Source organism: Dendropsophus ebraccatus, chromosome 5, assembly GCF_027789765.1.
Source record: "Dendropsophus ebraccatus isolate aDenEbr1 chromosome 5, aDenEbr1.pat, whole genome shotgun sequence".
Classification (NCBI taxonomy): domain Eukaryota; kingdom Metazoa; phylum Chordata; class Amphibia; order Anura; family Hylidae; genus Dendropsophus; species Dendropsophus ebraccatus.
This window is the reverse complement of record NC_091458.1, coordinates 115,156,330-115,171,755: the sequence shown is the minus strand read 5'-3', so window position 1 is coordinate 115,171,755 and position 15,426 is coordinate 115,156,330. Positions and strand designations below refer to the sequence as shown.

General features: G+C 41.5%; 1 protein-coding gene across 9 annotated transcripts in view; it reads right to left on the bottom strand.

Annotated features, from left to right (window-relative positions):
• The window catches only part of SENP7 (SUMO specific peptidase 7), a 60,682-nt gene that overhangs the window by 37,949 nt on the left and 7,307 nt on the right, over positions 1–15,426 (bottom strand). For 6 of the 9 annotated variants that reach the window (XM_069971028.1, XM_069971029.1, XM_069971026.1 and 3 more), the window contains 7 exons: positions 15,260–15,354; positions 13,110–13,304; positions 5,914–5,999; positions 4,846–4,988; positions 4,335–4,695; positions 2,900–3,051; positions 1,901–2,017 (listed from right to left, as the gene is read on the bottom strand). In XM_069971028.1, coding sequence (XP_069827129.1) covers positions 1,901–2,017; positions 2,900–3,051; positions 4,335–4,695; positions 4,846–4,988; positions 5,914–5,999; positions 13,110–13,304; positions 15,260–15,354 — 1,149 coding nt within the window. Of the gene's footprint in view, positions 1–1,900; positions 2,018–2,899; positions 3,052–4,334; positions 4,696–4,845; positions 4,989–5,913; positions 6,000–13,109; positions 13,305–13,446; positions 13,579–15,259; positions 15,355–15,426 lie in introns of those variants that run through there. The other 3 variants (XM_069971027.1, XM_069971034.1, XM_069971030.1) reach the window with 3 other exon arrangements.

Here is a 15,426-nt window from a genome sequence, read left to right as displayed (position 1 = left end):
AATACATCAAAATGTTACAAAAAAAACCAAAAAAACATTTAAGCAACCAATAGCATAAGAAAATAAAAGCCATAATTAAAGGGGCTTCGGAGAACACAAAGGTGTATACTTACCAATCCTGTATCATCACCACTTATCAGGCTTCTTTCCTAATCCCCGCCCCTAGTTTATTATTTACTTAAATTTATAATTTATTATTTTAAAAAAATAATCAAGTCTGTTTGGAGATGGATCAGCTCACTGAGTCATCAGATTAATGCTGCTCATAGAAGTCTGTGGACAGGGAAGAGGGAAAGAGTGGTGGAGCTGGAGAGAGGCAAAGGCAGACAGAGGGAGTGCAAAGTATTAGATCTGACCTCAGTGCTAAATTCACAGCTGGGTTCACACAACGTTTTTCCTAAAAACATATTCATTTTTAATTGGTTACTTTTAACGGACAGAAAAACACTATTTTTGTGTACGTAAAAAAAAAAACACATCAGTTTCAACCCGTTTTTTTTTTGTTTGTTTGTTTTTTTATAATGGAAGTCAATGGATATCCATCCATACGGATGGCACACAATTGCATTCCGTTTTTTCCATAAAACATATATGTGAAAGTGGCAGAGAAGAACCTGCCGAGAGAACCTGCTGATATACCACGGAAGCCCTTTACCTTAGGAGTTTGAACCGACTGATGTTCGAACCGCTCCTCTGCATTGTTAGCCCTTATGCAAATTTGGGGATTAAGAGCATTTGGGGCGTCTCCTGGGTCCGGGAGCACCACTCCGTCCCACCCAGTCTGCCCCCTCCCCTCCCATCCAGCCGCTCCGCCCACTATGCATATGTGCATGTGTGAATCGGGTATCCCTATAAGCATTCTATCCCCCCAGCCCAGCGTGCCTGTCATCTGGCACCTCACCTCCCGGATCTGCGCTGCTGCAGAGGGGTCTGATGATGCCTGTAATCCCGACCGAACACGGAAACGTCCCAGCGCCTCCTACGATTACCATGGAAACCGAAGACACTTCCGTGTTTAGTCGGGATTACTGGCCTCATCAGACCCCTCTGCGGCAGCACAGATCCCGGGAGGTGAGGTCGCAGATGACAGGCACGCTGGGCTGGGGATAGAATGCTTGTAAGGACACCTGGGATCTGTGATGCTTTAACATATATTTTTTATGGAAAAACCGGATGCAATTGTGTTCCATCCTTATGGATGGATATCCATTGACTTCCATTATAAAAAAAAAAGGATCAAAACGGATGGTTTTTTTAACGTACACAAAAATAGTGTTGACTATGTTGACCATGTGCCACTTTAAATGGATAGGAAAAACATAGTGTGAACCAAGCCTTAGACTGCTCAGTACTACTCTATAATGTCTTTGATGCTGCTGCATCTGAGGGTGTGTAATGGAAATATATGAAGAGCAGGACCCTCTTCTGTGTGTGTGTGCAGTGTATAGGAAAGATCAAAGTAGCTAGTCTATACTCCCTTGCTTAGGGACAACTAAAAAGTAAAGATAAAGTCTGCATAGCAGCAATCTGGTGAAACAGTGCTACTCCTCATGTACATCACAAAAAAAACAATAACACCCCAAAGTCTTCATGACTGCTACAATATAACCATAACAATAAGAAAATATAGTCTATGAAGACTGATTATTATTAAAAACGCATCCCGTACACACACAGGACAGGTTATCCTGAAAAGTTACCTGAAACAAGTACGCTTTAAATGTTAGAAATAAAAAGCTGTTCTAATGTTCTAATGTTTTATTGTCTGACCTACACAACAACATGAATTACCATGCCAATGTATGAGAGAATACTGTGAGTAACAATGACATGTAAGACCACCAGCACTGGACACATCAGATGGACATTGTAAAATAGTATAAAAATATCAGTACATTACCTTAGCAGGGCCCTTTGCTCTGCCTCTTTTTTGGCCAAAATATATTGTGAGAAACTTTAATTGCAGCACTGAGTCCTCTGATGGCAACAGCGGCTCCAATGTAGCGGGAGAACAATCCTGTATTACATAAGATGCTTATTAGAAAACATGACAGCAATTTATATGGAGTCCTTTCACAGATAAAAGACAGCTATAGACTGAAGACAAACGCCTATCCTCAGCCAGTAGGACTATGTTTTATGGGTACTACTAAACATCTTCCAATTGTGAAGATTCAATGTAGTCTCACATAAAAATGATATACAAATGTCATGTGTGCCAGAAGACCTGCATGCGGTACATGAGGCAATATGATTTGATCAAATTATATGCCAACATTCTAACGTTGGTTTTTAAGTATAGCCGAGAGGCACTAGTGTAAACCATGGGTGTGAGGTGAAGCCACTCACTTTCTCTAGGTCTGATAAACAAATATCTACCGGCAACTATCTCATCTACACAGGAGATTACATTGACCATGACACCCACTCTATGATTGGGAAAGCTGAAAAAGGTACACTAGTCCAAGAACTTTAATAAAATGTCTTTCTATATAATAATATAAGAGAATTCCCTAAATGGGGGAATTCCAGGGTTTTGTGAAAAAAAATGCATTTATGGGGTGGGGGAAAACAGAAAAAAAAAAGCTTACTAAGCCCCCTCCATCTCCTGTTCAGCTTATCACTGGCTACAGTCCTGTCCCATCTCGGCCAGTGATTGGCTGAGATGACAGATCCTTCATAGAGCGTCTGCCTTGGAAGTAGAAAGAAGACAAAAGATCAGGGACATCAAACAAAGCCAAACAGGAGATAAGGAGGACCAGGGCTAGGCAAGTATGGCTCTGTCTTCTATTTTCCCCCACTCCAGCCATATATTATGTTTTACATAAGGCTGGAACACCTCTTTAAAAAAAACTCTTGTATACAAAGGAGTACTAAGTTACTAAAGCTACAAACATACCATAGGCTCTACATCACTAGAGGGAGACGGAGAAGGTTTTTCATTCTTTTTTTCATCCTTCATTTTAACTGATCCTTCTCCCAGAGTTTGTTCAAGCCCCAATATTACACTTTCTTCATGTTCTCTTTCCTCCTCATCACTTGATAAAACAACTAGGTATAGACATTAAAAGAGAAATATATTACATGTATTGTACGTCATGGTGCAACAAAGTTTCTTTACCTAATGTAGTTAACCAGGGCAGGAAGGACCATATGGTGACTGTAAACAAATCATAGCCACCTTCTATGATCATTCCACAGAGTGTAATTAAGTAAGCAGGACTGTTAAAATTATAAAGGGAATGTGTCGCTAGTTCTTGGTGCAATGAGTTAGGATTGCATAAACCAGGTGATGGAGACCTGATGCCAGCAAAGTAGGTTGTTTCCATAAAATCATGGTTTATTGCCCAACGAGTCAAGTGCAAAGAACAACACTGGGTGTTGGGTGGGTTCCACCCCAGGTGCGGGGGTGACAGGTTCCCTTTAAAGCAACTCTGTACCCACAATCTGCCACCCCCAAACCACTTGTACCGTCGGACAGCTACTTTTAATCCAAGATCTGTCCCGGAGTCTGTTTGGCAGGTGATGCAGTTATTGTCCAAAAAACCCAACTTTTAAACTTGCAGCCCTGTGTCAAATTGGCGTGGCCTAGAGTGTGCATGTCCTAGGATTGCAACGTGCCTCCTCATGATTAGGAATGCCCCCGGGCAGGATTTTTCCTATTCCTCACTTGTCTGAACACTGCACAGGTGCCTTAACGATCCAACACATGTGCAGTGTTCACACAGGTGATGAATAGGAGAAATTCCTACTCCTAATGATGAAGAGGGCGGTAAGGAGGGGCGTTGCAATCCTAGGGCATGGGTACTCTAGGCCACGCCAATTTGACACAGGGCTGCAAGTTTAAAAGCTGTTTTTTTAGGACAATAACTAGGACAGATCTTGGAATAAAAGCAGCTATCTGAAGGTACAAGCGGTTTGAGGGTGGTGGGAAATCAGATTGTGGGTACAGAGTCGCTTTAAAGTTTCTGTCACTAGTTTATGCTGATGAAAACGTAAAATAAAAAAAATTGTAAACAGATTCCTTTTTATAATACGGAAGCCCACTATGACGAGTTCCTGACAGCTAGGTGTTCTTTCGTAAGTATCGATACAGTCATCTACTACAAAAAATATTTTATTCATGTGTTTTTATTTTTATATTGGAGCCTATTAGAAACATAACCTGGAGCCTATGTATACATATTCTTAAAAGGTAACACAGTGTGACAATATCTAGGTTTGGCTTCGATGAGTAAGGCCAGTGTCCAATTTATTATGGAAGCAGCAGCTCTGGTCAGCCATGATGATACAAATTAGATATAATTTCCTCTTATAATGTATGTATAACTCACTTGGCTCATGTGGCAGGTTTCCTTTTCTGGTAGTTTGCTGCATCTTTCTTCTGCTTAATCGGCTGCTGGAAGGATGGGGACTGTTCATTGGTGGATCCCCTGAACAGCTCTCAGGTGAAGGCGTTTTACTTTCCCTAGAGTTCTTAGCTGCTCTCTGTCTAATACTATGATCAGATGATTTCCGAGGACTGTCTGTAACAGATTCTGAAGAGGAGGATGAAGGTTTATCCCGGTAGGAATGCGTACATGCACTTGTCGGTGAAAGAGGGGTCTTCTTGTCCCGGTACTCTGCTCTTTTGTAGCAGTAGGTTTTTTCCCTTCTGCTTGATGGGCCAACAACATTGTTCGTCAATGAATTTTTCTGTAAAGGTAGAAGACCAATGGCATATTTATCTAGCCACAATATAGGTTTGTGCAAATCCAGAGATAAATACTACTTATGAACACCTCATATGTAATCACTGTGGGTCTTCACAGATAGATGTCTACAACAAGAAAAATTGTTACTCACACATTCTAGTTTTAGAGCTTTTGATACGCGTGTGCCTCCTTCTTCACTGCTTCTTCTTCCAAAGTTAAGATCTTTTTGTGGAGAAATCGGTGTATTACTGACATCTCGGCACACAGTACTCAGTGACGCTCCCTGGGCCTGTTCTTTTGTTTTATAATACATTTGAACAGAAGACATAAAAAATGCTTTACAAAATCATAGCTATGGTGGACACATTTGTTTTTTTTTTGTATTTTACTGGTGGGATTATATTTAGGTTAAATGAACCCAAAACAGATATGCTGCAGACACTTTATGATGCATATCTACAGCCAAATCTGCATGAAGTTATGTGGATTGTGGTGGAGATCCAACGCTCCCCACTGGTTTCAATGATAGACAATATTTGAAAAATCATGTAATTTCTGATCTCCCTGAAGGAAACAAAGGCCCTATAAATCAGACGTGCCACATGAGACTACAAAAACCTGGTAAACTGCATTTTTATATCACAGTAATCGGTCATTATCAGAAATTTAAAGAGGTAATCCAAGATAAGTAAACAAAGGCTGCTCTCTTCCAAAAAGAGGGCCTCACCAATCCACATTTTGCATGTAGTATTTTAACTACATGCAAAAAACACCCAGCACTTATCCAAAGGATAGGTGATATGAATCTTATAGTTATACATACACACATATAACACTTGGCTGTCTTTGTCAGTTGGATAGAGTGACATGTAATATCTAGTGACTTGTAAAATCTAGTGACTTGTAATATTAATTTTTTTTAATAAACGTATCCAGGACTCCCTTGAACTTATTTACTGAATTAGCCATGATAACATCATGTGGCAGAGAGTTCCATAGTCTCACTGCTCTTACGGTAAAGAACCCGCATCTGTGCTGATGGTGAAAGCTTCTTTCCTCTAGACGTAGAGGATGCCCCCTTGTCATGGTTACAGGCCTATGAGTAAAAAGACCACTACAAAGATCTCTGTACTGTCCATTCATATATTTGTTATCAGATCGCTTCTAAGATGTCTTTTTTCTAAACTAAATAAGGAGAAAAAAGAATGATTTAACAAACCTTTACGCTCCAATGATGTCCTTTTTTCAGATTTGGCTTCAGTTTCCTTTTCTGCCTCCTTGTGACGGTCTGAAAATTGTTCTTTCCTAAAATAAAAACAAGTGTGTAATTACAGAGCTGTACAGTAGATGGCAACAGATAACCTCCGACCTTGTCATAGAAGTGGGTACTAGCTTGGGCTTTCACTATATTAGGAGGAATTAGACCAAGGAACTGGCCTACCATTTGGTTCTACTGTCCAATACACTGCATAGTACTGAATAAGGTCAGGGTTGTACCCACACTTCTTCACTGCCACTTTTCTTTGTAGAGATATGAGGTCAGGTGTAATAAAACTCATGCATCTCTGCCAATGTGACTAAAGCCCTGTACACCTGAATCTCTGAACCTCAAACCTTTAACCAGGGCTGTGGAGTCGGAGCTAGTTTTGGCCGGAAAAAATTTACCGACTCAGACTACAGCTTTAAAAAAATCTTAGAACAATTTAGAATTAAGATTTGATATGAATTTTTTAAGTTTTGCTCATCAATATATATTATGAGCAACATTCTAGTTGGCAGCTTGTTTCTGAGCTGGAAGAGTCCATTGTGTGTGGGGAGATCTGTGCTGTTCTCTTCCTGGATGCTGGATGACTGTAGACGAGCAGCAGTGTAATATGAAGATATCCTGTGTAATATAGAGGAGGAGAAGAAGACATAAGTAGTGTAGCAGTAACCTCTCTCCTCAATGTGGTGTTTTTCTTCACTGTTCTATGGCTGCAGCAGGCTGTGTGTGTGCCATGGCCGCAGCAGGGTGTGTATGCGTGTATGCACACACGCGGTATGGCTGCAGCAGGCTGTGTGTGTGTGCTATGGCTGCAGCAGGCTGTTTGTGTGTGTGTGCTATGGCTGCAGCAGGCTGTGTGTGTGTGTGTGTGTGTGTGTGCGCACACTATGGCTGCAGCAGGCTGTGTGTGTGCTATAGCTGCAGCAGGCTGTGTGTGTGCGTGCGCGCGCTATGGCTGCAGCAGGCTGTGTGTGTGTGTGCTATGGCTGCAGCAGGCTGTGTGTGTGTGTGCTATGGCTGCAGCAGGCTGTGTGTGTGTGTGTGCTATGGCTGCAGCAGGCTGTGTGTGTGTGTGTGCTTTGGCTGCAGCAGGCTGTGTGTGTGTGTGTGTGCTTTGGCTGCAGCAGGCTGTGTGTGTGTATGCTATGGCTGCAGCAGGCTGTGTGTGTATGCTATGGCTACAGCAGGCTGTGTGTGTGTGCTATGGCTGCAGCAGGCTGTGTGTATGTGTGTGTGCTATGGCTGCAGCAGGCTGTGTGTATGTGTGTATGCTATGGCTGCAGCTGGCGGTGTGTGTGTGTGTGTGTATGTTATGGCTGCAGCAGGCTGTGTGTGTATATGCTATGGCTGCAGCAGGCTGTGTGTGTGTGTGTGTATATGCCATGGCTGCAGCAGGCTGTGTGTATATGCCATGGCTGCAGCAGGCTGTGTGTATATGCCATGGCTGCAGCAGGCTGTGTGTGTATGCCATGGCTGTAGCAGGCTGTGTATGTATGTATGCTATTGCTGCAGCAGGCTGCCTGGAGTCAGAGCTGCGGCTTACCGACTCCACAGCCCTGCCTTTAACCATGGAAAAGTGCCAGGATTCATGGAACACTTTCACTGCTAAATCTAAACCTAGGTCTAGTAGTCTCCATCAGCCTTGGTTAAGGCATTTAATATCTGGGTTGGAGCCTAGCTGCCATGTCACCATACACCTGCTGAAACTGAACCCCCATAAGGAAATGGCAAGAAGAGAAGAGTACGATACACAGATTATCATGTATTAGCATTTCAGGAATATGAGAAAACAGTCAGAGATAAATGCTACAATTGTAATTTACCTTTAATGGGGTATTACTATTTTAGCCTCACATCAACCATGAGGCACACATCAGACACTACTATTTATACAGCAGTGTAAGTCATTCCTTGGTGGGTAACAATGAATAAATCTTAAGCAGCATGAATGAGAGGACTGACTTCTGAATGTGTCAGCTACTTCCGCCTATTTACTGTGGATTCACCAGAGCCCACTTTGCAGTAGAGAACGCTTGACAAGTTGCTTTATCCTAACACTGACAAGTTTAATGACATGCCTAGACATCTCTATGGGGAAGGAAAGAAATAGCATACTCAGGCTAAGGGTGGTATTACACGAAGCGATTTTTTTCAATTAACGATTAACGATAAACGATCTCCAACGATCGCAATAGCGGTTGCCTAATAATCGTTCGTTTTACTACACGGAAAGATTATCGGTTATATTGGAGCAACAAAATTCAAGAACACTCCCCTTTCAATTTGCGAATGAACAGGGAACGGCTAACGACATCTTATTCAAACGAACGATATGCGAACGATGTGTAAAAGACAAACGATAAAAATAGATCCAAAACCTATTAAACGACCAACGACCAATCGTTCGTCGTTTAATCGCTGTCTACTATTACACTTAAAGATAATCGTTCAAATACGACCGATTGAACGATTATTCGAACGATAATCGCTTCGTGTAATACCACCCTTAGGCTAGGTACACACTTTTTTTTCTTTTTTTGGTTCATATTTTCTGCCTTAAAAAAAAATATCTGTTTATCATATTAAAAACAGCAGAAAATTTTTGAACCCTTTTTTTTTTTAATACATTTTCAACATTTTTGCTACATGTTAATATGAAAATTGAAAATTAGGCTTTTTTTGGGATGAAACATAAATGTCTGTAAAATTACAGTTGTAGGCCGGGTTCAGACTATGTAAGTGTGCGGCTGTATTTGCGGCTGTAATTGTGCGGCGGTATTTTTGGTGGTTCATGCGTACGCTGGAAAGTATAGGATATACGGCTGCACAGTGCACACTATGTCTGAATCTACGGCCCGATCGTAAACGGACCCGTAAAAAATGAACATTGCGGCTGGAAATGCGGCCGTGGATTGACAGGCGGTCCGTACGGAGTACTTCAAAAATAGCCGGCAATGATGCCGAATGCCGATGCCTCTAATAGTTAATATATTAAATTAATAAAACACATTTTCTTTGTAATAAAGTCCCTTTCGTTGTTCAATAATTTAATTCTAACGAATCCATCATTTTGCAATTAAATATACTGTTAAAATAAATATATATATAAATAAATGTTTATTTATATATATATTTATTTTTTGACAGTATATTTAATTGCACAATGATGGATTCCTTAGAATTAAATTATTGAACAAGGAAACTGAATTTATTTCATCGAAAATGTGTTTTATTAATTAAATATTAATTAGTACAGGAAGCTCCATAAGCCGTTAATTCATATTGCCGGCAAAAGAGTATTCTGTACTAATCATCACTTTACTTTAATGAAAACATCAAATGTTTCTTCTAATTATGTTATCACAGTAGCATTATTAGAAGAAACATTTAGAATTATATGTGCGCTCAGCTGATTGGCTGATCGGCTGAGCGCACATATAATGAGCCGGTCCGCAGCACAGTGACTTCATTGTGCTGCAGGCCAGCGAAGAGGACACATCGGGGTGAGTATAGAGCTCTTCCCACCCCCTCCCCAGCACTGCACCCCTCCCAGCAAGGAAGGGGGGGGTCAGTTAACCCCTTCCTTGCTGGGATGGGTGCAGTCTGACATCAGTCTGGCCCCCAAGGGGTTAAGGGGGATGCAATACATCCTCCCTTAACCCCTTGGGGGCCAGACTGTAAGCAGCGATCTGTAAAGATGCTGCATACTGTAAGGAGCACAACACCGCTCACAATGATGGGTGTTGTGCTCCTGTTTGTGTGTTTTTTTGTTTCTCCCTTTTTGTTTTTTCAGATATCGGTATCCTGGGGATTACGTCGGATTCCGTGGACTACGTCGATGACCAGCGTTTTTTTTTTTTTTTTTTTTAATAAAATGGTCAATGAGGGGTGTGGGGGTGTTTTTATTTGAATAAAAAAAATTTTAACTTGTGTCTTGTCTTTATTTCTTTACTTTATAGACTTAGTAGTGGAAGCCGTCTAATAGACGGAATCCATTACTAAGTTGGGGCCTAGTGTTAGCCGGTATAAAATGGCTAACACTAACCCCCCATTATTACCCCAGTACCCAATGCCACCAGGAATACTGGGAAGAGCCGGGTGCCAGTGGTCCCGGAGCGTCAAAAGTGGCGCTCCTGGACCGGGCGGCAGCAGGCTGGTAAGATTTAGGCTGGGGAGGGCCTAAACCAATGGCTCTTCCCACCCCGGTGTTACCAGGCTGCTGTCGTTTGGTTTTTAACCCGGCTGGTTCTAAAAATAGGGGGGACCCTATGCGTTTTTTTTTTTAAATAAATAATTTAAAAAAAACGCATAGGGTCCCCCTTATTTTTATAACCAGCCGGGTTAAAAACCAAACGACAGCAGCCTGGTAACACCAGGGTGGGAAGAGCCATTGGTTTAGGACCTCCCCAGCCTAAATCTTACCAGCCTGCTGCCGCCCGGTCCGGGAGCGCCAATTTTGACGCTCCGGGACCACTGGCACCCGGCTCTTCCCAGTACCCCTGGTGGCATTGGGTACTGGGGTAATAATAGGGGGTTAGTGTTAGCCATTTTATACCGGCTAACACTAGGCCCCAACTTAGTAATGGATTCCGTCTATTAGACGGCTTCCACTACTAAGTCTATAAAGTAAAGAAATAAAGACAAGACACAAGTTAAGAAAATTTTTTATTCAAATAAAAACACCCCCACACCCCTCATTGACCATTTTATAAAAAAAAAAAAAAAACGCTGGTCATCGACGTAGTCCACGGAATCCAACGTAATCCCCAGGATACTGATATCTGAAAAACAAAAAGGGAGAAACACACAAAAAACACACAAACAGGAGCACAACACCCATCTTTGTGAGCGGTGTTGTGCTCCTTACAGTATGCAGCATCTTTACAGATCGCTGCTTACAGTCTGGCCCCCAAGGGGTTAAGGGAGGATGTATTGCATCCCCCTTAACCCCTTGGGGGCCAGACTGATGTCAGACTGCACCCATCCCAGCAAGGAAGGGGTTAACTGACCCCCCCTTCTTTGCTGGGAGGGGTGCAGTGCTGGGGAGGGGGTGGGGAGAGCTCTATACTCACCCCGATGTGTCCTCTTCGCTGGTCCGCAGCACAATGAAGTCACTGTGCTGCGGACCCGCTAATTATATGTGCGCTCAGCCAATCAGCCAATCAGCTGAGCGCACATATAATTCTAAATGTTTCTTCTAATAATGCTATTGTGATAACATAATTAGAAGAAACATTTGATGTTTTCATTAAAGTAAAGTGATGATTAGTACAGAATGCTCTTTTGCCGGCAATATGAATTAACGGCTTATGGAGCTTCCTGTACTAATTAATATTTAATTAATAAAACACATTTTCGATGAAATAAATTCAGTTTCGTTGTTCCAGATTTCCAAGTAAATGACCGTATGTTTTGAGCCGCATGTCTATTTTTTCCCACGGCCGTAGTTTCATCCGCACATTTACAGCCGCATAAAAATACAGTCGCACAGTTACATAGTGTGAACCTAGCCGTAAAATGTATTCCCATTAAGTTCAATAGAACACATCCTTTTAAAACAAAATGACTACCTGTGGTGTAACATTTCCAGCATAATATTAGCAGGTTAAAGGGGTTTTTCCACTTTAGATAGTTATTCCCTATTCACATGATAGGGGATGACTAGCCGATCAGCGAGGGTCTAATTCCTGGGACCCCCACTGATCCATGGAACACAAGAACACTGGGCCCTGGAGTGAAAGGAGTGTACTGCATTATCTGGATCATCTGGGGTGCCAGTGGTTGGACCTTCACCACCCCCTAGCTATCTCCTATTCTGTGGATAGGTGACAACTTTTTAAAATGAGAAATAACCCCTTAGTTAGCGCTTTGCCTACATACAGGGTTGAACAAAATGCCATCCCTATTTTTACATAGTCAAGTTGAACTGTTCCTACATGCTTTTTTTCTCAGTCACATACGTAGCAATATAGCCATTGATAAACTTTACTTTTTATAAGGTTTTGAAAATATGGGGGGGGGGGGGTAGATTTATCCAACACGGTGCAAAGTCAAACTGTCTCAGTTGCCTCTAGCAACCAATCAGATTCCACCTTTCATCTTTCTGTGAGGAATGAAAGGTGGAATCTGATTGGTTGCTAGGGGCAACTGAGCAGGTTTCAGTTTACACCATGTTTGATAACTCCTCCCCATTCACTGATCACATCTCGGAATGCAACCACTAACAGAACATCTGCAGACAGAAGTAACTGTGATCAAAAGTCAAAGGTTGATAGGGCAGATAGAAGAGCTGTTTGTCAAATTGTGGCAAAAAAATACAAAACTACAGCCCATCAACTTACTGCAGAATGCTTAAACGTGCATGCAACTGCGGCCTCTTGCCTCAAGCTTTGACTTTTAAAACAGCAATTTCTGTTTGCGGATTTTTTGGGTGCAATAAACTGATTTTTAGACTAGCACGAGTGATAAAGTTTATTAACAGATATACAAGCTACTGTATATAACTGGTAATGGTTCATGTGTCAGGAAGTGTTTCACTTGGCTAAGTAAAAATAGGGGTAGAGGTGACACATGTGAGAACTGGCATTTGGGAAACAGATCACTGGTCAAATTCTTCGATTAAAATACATATTGAAACTTTCTGCATATTGTAACTTTGCCTATAAATAAAATGAATAAATGCCAGGCTGACACCTACTTCTGTGTACTCTATGCTATTACGGCATGAGGAGGACTGATCAATACAGGACAATGGGCCAATACACATTGCAGGATGTGTGCAGTTCCTAACCCCAATTCTTTTTCTGTTGTGTTGGCCCTATTAATGTTAATTTTTGGGAGACCTGTGGTGCACACCTTTAGGTTATTATTTTGTGGTCATATTGAGCTACATGTTAGCATGCCTTTTTGACAATTTTATGAAGTATAAGCCAAAAGAGGGAAGGTTTTCCATCTGAAAATTTACTACCACCACAGCTTTATTGGTATTATACTGCAGAGAAATCCCTAGAAAACCTGGGCACTCCCTTGCTTTCAGATATATTTATGTATAACACGATGATCCCATAGGTGATGTGACAGGTGCTCTTTCCACATATTATAGCACAATGATATTCCCGACAGGTCACCTAAATGTGTATGGCATACTATACCTGGGCAAGTATAGGTTTTCTGGAGAACCTTGCATAACTCGGCTTGCTGATGTGCTGTTAGAGACGGGTGATGAATTGGAATTTATAGAGGACGTAGAATCAACACAAGAATTTGAATCCGTTTTATTATTTTGTGCAGGCGGTCTTCCTGGACCAGACCTTAAGTAATCCGTCAAGACAATTTTTGGTTGCATGCTGTATACAAATAACAGATACATATAAAACAGTTTCTCTTAAAATGTGTTCCCAAGTGTACCTGTCACTGGAAAAAAAATTCTGACTTGTCATAGAGACATCAGAATAGTTCATTCACAACAAAGCAAGTTTGTCAGCTCACCCCCATAATGCTGGTCTCTCTTGCACCATCAGCGTCCCAGGAAGGAGCACGTGGAGAACACTCGGGCCGTATCCCGGCAAAGTAATATAGAAAAAATAGAAATGGATCCCACAGCTCCGATAAAATGTAGAAAATTTATTGAAACATAAACAAAAAAATAACAAAGTGATATAAATTGCGCTGACGCATTTCGGGTATAACCCTTAATCATGGCAAGTTACAAATGATAAAGTCAACATTTATATATGGTACATGGTAATTTGCACTGAACAAAGAACATCCCACACAGTGGGAGGAGAGAAGCAATGTCAGGTGTGGTCACTACATCATTAAACAAAGAGTCTCTTTTTATCACTTTGTTATTTTTGATTTATGTTTCAATACATTTTCCACATTTTATCAGAGCTGTGGGATTCATTTCTATTTTTTCTACATCAGAATAGTATTGGTCCGGCAGCATCCAGTGGTAAAGTTCTTGGTGAAGTTTATTCAAGCAACATACATCATGGCAACATTTCAAGCCCCAGGGGTCGGAACACTGCCATGATGTATGTTGCTTGAATAAACTTCCCCAAGAACTTTACCACTGCATGCTGTCGTACTAATTCTTTTCTGATGTTACTTGGCCTCCTATTGTGATTGGAGACCTCCAGGTGTGCGTCCTAGATTTATTCTCAAGAGGGCTTTCACTACACATTTGTGACTGGTGCTGTTGGACCCTTTTCTTTTGATGGTGTGTCACAGAGACATGTCAAAAGTTTTAATCTGTCGGGGTCTGAGTGTTCAGACCACAACTGATCAGGGGAATGAGCCAGGAGTATTCTAAGCTTAGCGTGTTCTCTCCCGGCATGGAGTCATATAACCTGGCTGCATAATGCATGTCTATGGAGCCATCCAGCTCACGCAGATACAGAGCAGGGAGAGGAGCTTGTAATAGCGCGGGCATTTCCCCACTGGTTCTGATGATCAATGGCAGCTGACTGGACAGCTTCAAGCGCAAGTGCCAAAGCCTTCAGCTCCTGAACCCCACAGGTACATTTCCCATCTGTCTTCATATGCAGCTATTTGGATAGAACAGAATAAGCTGTGTAGGGCATAGGAAGCATTGCAAGCATAAAATAAACTACAGTCCTGCCCCTAATCTCCATATAGAAAAGTACTCACTTAAAGTCTTTCTGTCATTAGAGAAAAAAAATTAACATGTCAGAGACAAAAATAAGAAAGTGCAACAGCAACCTGCGAGTGCCAGGACTGGTGCACAGGCTGATCTTATTAGTCACAAGTCAGCCCAGCCACAGAAACTTGTGGTGGTGTGCATTTCACAATGGAAATGTGGATCGACTACAATGGCAAAGCTTACTATGACAAAGCAACAAGCAAGAGCTGCTAAATATCTGATCTAATTGCTTTGAATCATAACCTGGGCCCATAAAAGAACCTGTTGCAGATACTGTCCATAATATTTTTAGCTTTTATTTTAAAACCTACTTTGCAAAATTTGAGCTGACACCTGATTGGTTGCTACAGCACACCTTCTGTTTTTTCCTGCCACAGCCACAAACCACAATACATTTTCACATTTTGATCTAGACTGTACGAGGGTGACATGCATGTGGCCATCTGATGGGCTGTTTACTATATACTGCGTATCCTTGATCCTTTTCAGCCCCTCTCAATGTTGCAATGGCAGAAGGAAATACAGATAGCATGTATAATGCTGGGTCCATATATCTCACAATTCACTTATCAATTTCTACGTAGGAATAAACTATATACCTAAGAATCAATTGTGAGAATGCTGAAGCAAAATTACCTTAAAAACCTGTGGGAATAGGTTGAGGTATAATATGCATGGGTCTCTTTATTCCGCGGAATATTAAAGGATTCATACGATGAAGAAAACGGTCTCTGAAAGATAAAAAAAAATATGCTTTTAAAGGGCTTTTTTATTTCAAACATTTTTACTCAAGAAATACTAAT